This window comes from Palaemon carinicauda, chromosome 10 (assembly GCF_036898095.1).
Source record: "Palaemon carinicauda isolate YSFRI2023 chromosome 10, ASM3689809v2, whole genome shotgun sequence".
NCBI lineage: Eukaryota > Metazoa > Arthropoda > Malacostraca > Decapoda > Palaemonidae > Palaemon > Palaemon carinicauda.
The window spans coordinates 88,046,890-88,048,527 of NC_090734.1; the positions used below are offsets into that span (position 1 = coordinate 88,046,890).

A 1,638-nucleotide genomic window follows, 5' to 3' on the forward strand; every position below is an offset into this window, starting at 1 on the left:
GGTTTCTATCAAATGTGTGCGCACTTTCTTCAGTTTCTCATAACTTGTTCTTATGGTATCAATAGGGTCAGTGTTTAAAGACCAATCAGGATCATTGCTAGTGGGAAGCGGCTGCATGGCTGGAATAAGATTCAAAGATATTAAGTCCAAGCCATGTATTAACTTCTCTGGGGTAATAGGGTCTGGAATTACGTCATCACTGGTATCTCTTAGACCTTCCGAGAAAGCAATAGGCCTTCGATTAACCAGGTGAATAGTTTGTGAAACCACAAACTCAAAATCTCTGTATTGAAGAACATTTTTCTTGATTGAGCAATGAAGCAACTGACGGACCATCTTCACACATACTTCCACTAATCCCCCAAGAGGATGATGGCCTTTAAAATATTGCTCAAATTTTAATGGCCGTACTCCTTGTTCTTCAAAAAATTTCTGGGTTTCTGGATCATTCAGAAAGTCAGTAATTATGTTAGCTCCTGCAACTAAGGATGAACCAAGATCAGATAAACATAATTCAGGCACTCCATATTCAAATGAATGAAGCTGTAAAGCTCTAATGAACTCACCTGAGGTCATGTCAAGACAAACTTTTAAATTAATAGCCCTAGACCAGAGGCAAGTTATGCAAAGAATCCAGACTTTCACCTTTTTGCCATTATAAAGTACAAAGTAAGGGCCTATGTGATCTATGAATATTGTACGAAAGGGAACACTAGGTGGTTCTTGTCTGAATAACCTGTAGGGAGATTGATTTAGTTTAATAGCTCTCTGCTTCAGTTTTCTACAAAGTATGCATTCTTGCAGGATGCGTTTCACAACAGAGAAACAGTGTGGAATCCAAAATTGTCTTCTTAATTCAGACAAAACCTTGTAACAGCCTGAGTGATACATTTTCTCATGCAAATCTAAAACAATTAATTTTGTGATGTAGCTATCCTTAGGAAGCAAAACAGGAAATCTGTAATTCTTATCATTTTTCCATCTTGAGAATTTGCTTTTCACTCTTAGAATTCCCTCATTATCAGGATATACATTGAGTTGGTTAACAATGTTTGGGATATCTTTAACGAACGTAGAACCACTGTCAAAATACCTGAATATCTCGGGAAAATAAATGTGCTGTTCTATTCTAATTATGTAATTCATTGCCTTGGCATACAAGTTTTCGTCAAGAACTCTCAGGTTTCCATACCTCTCAGGATACCTGGAGTAAAGTTTGCATTTTAGGCTCTCAATAAACTTAAACACGTACCTATAAACAGATACAAGCCTAGACAAACTGGAAAATTTGTTTACAGTCACCAAGTACTCTGGTTCTCCCTTACCGGCTGCACCAGTAATAATTTGGCCGGATTTGAAAGACGCAGAACACCCACTTGTTGATGCTAAATGTTCTGCACATTCCTCTTCGGTGGAGCCGAAATTAATTTGATTGTAATTCTCCGAAACAACATCCCCTGATTTTGCCCTGGGGTTTGGTACAATGATATTCATTATATCACTGCGACTTGAATAGAAGTTAGCAGATTCTTTCAAAAACCCTGGCCCAGAGAGGAAATTAGACTTAACGGTAGTTTTATATGAAGCTACACGAGTGACAAGGTCAGCTGGATTTTCAATACCTGAAACAAATTGAAA

General features: G+C 37.7%; 1 protein-coding gene across 1 annotated transcript in view; it reads right to left on the minus strand.

Moving 5' to 3' along the window:
* LOC137648439 (uncharacterized) overlaps positions 1-1,281 on the minus strand; it is a 1,778-nt gene extending 497 nt beyond the window's left edge. Inside the window, exon 1 of the mRNA XM_068381358.1 lies at positions 1-1,281. This exon is cut by the window's left edge and continues 497 nt beyond it. Coding sequence (XP_068237459.1) covers positions 1-1,146 — 1,146 coding nt within the window. The 5' untranslated portion in view covers positions 1,147-1,281.
* Between the last annotated feature and the right edge of the window lie 357 nt (positions 1,282-1,638).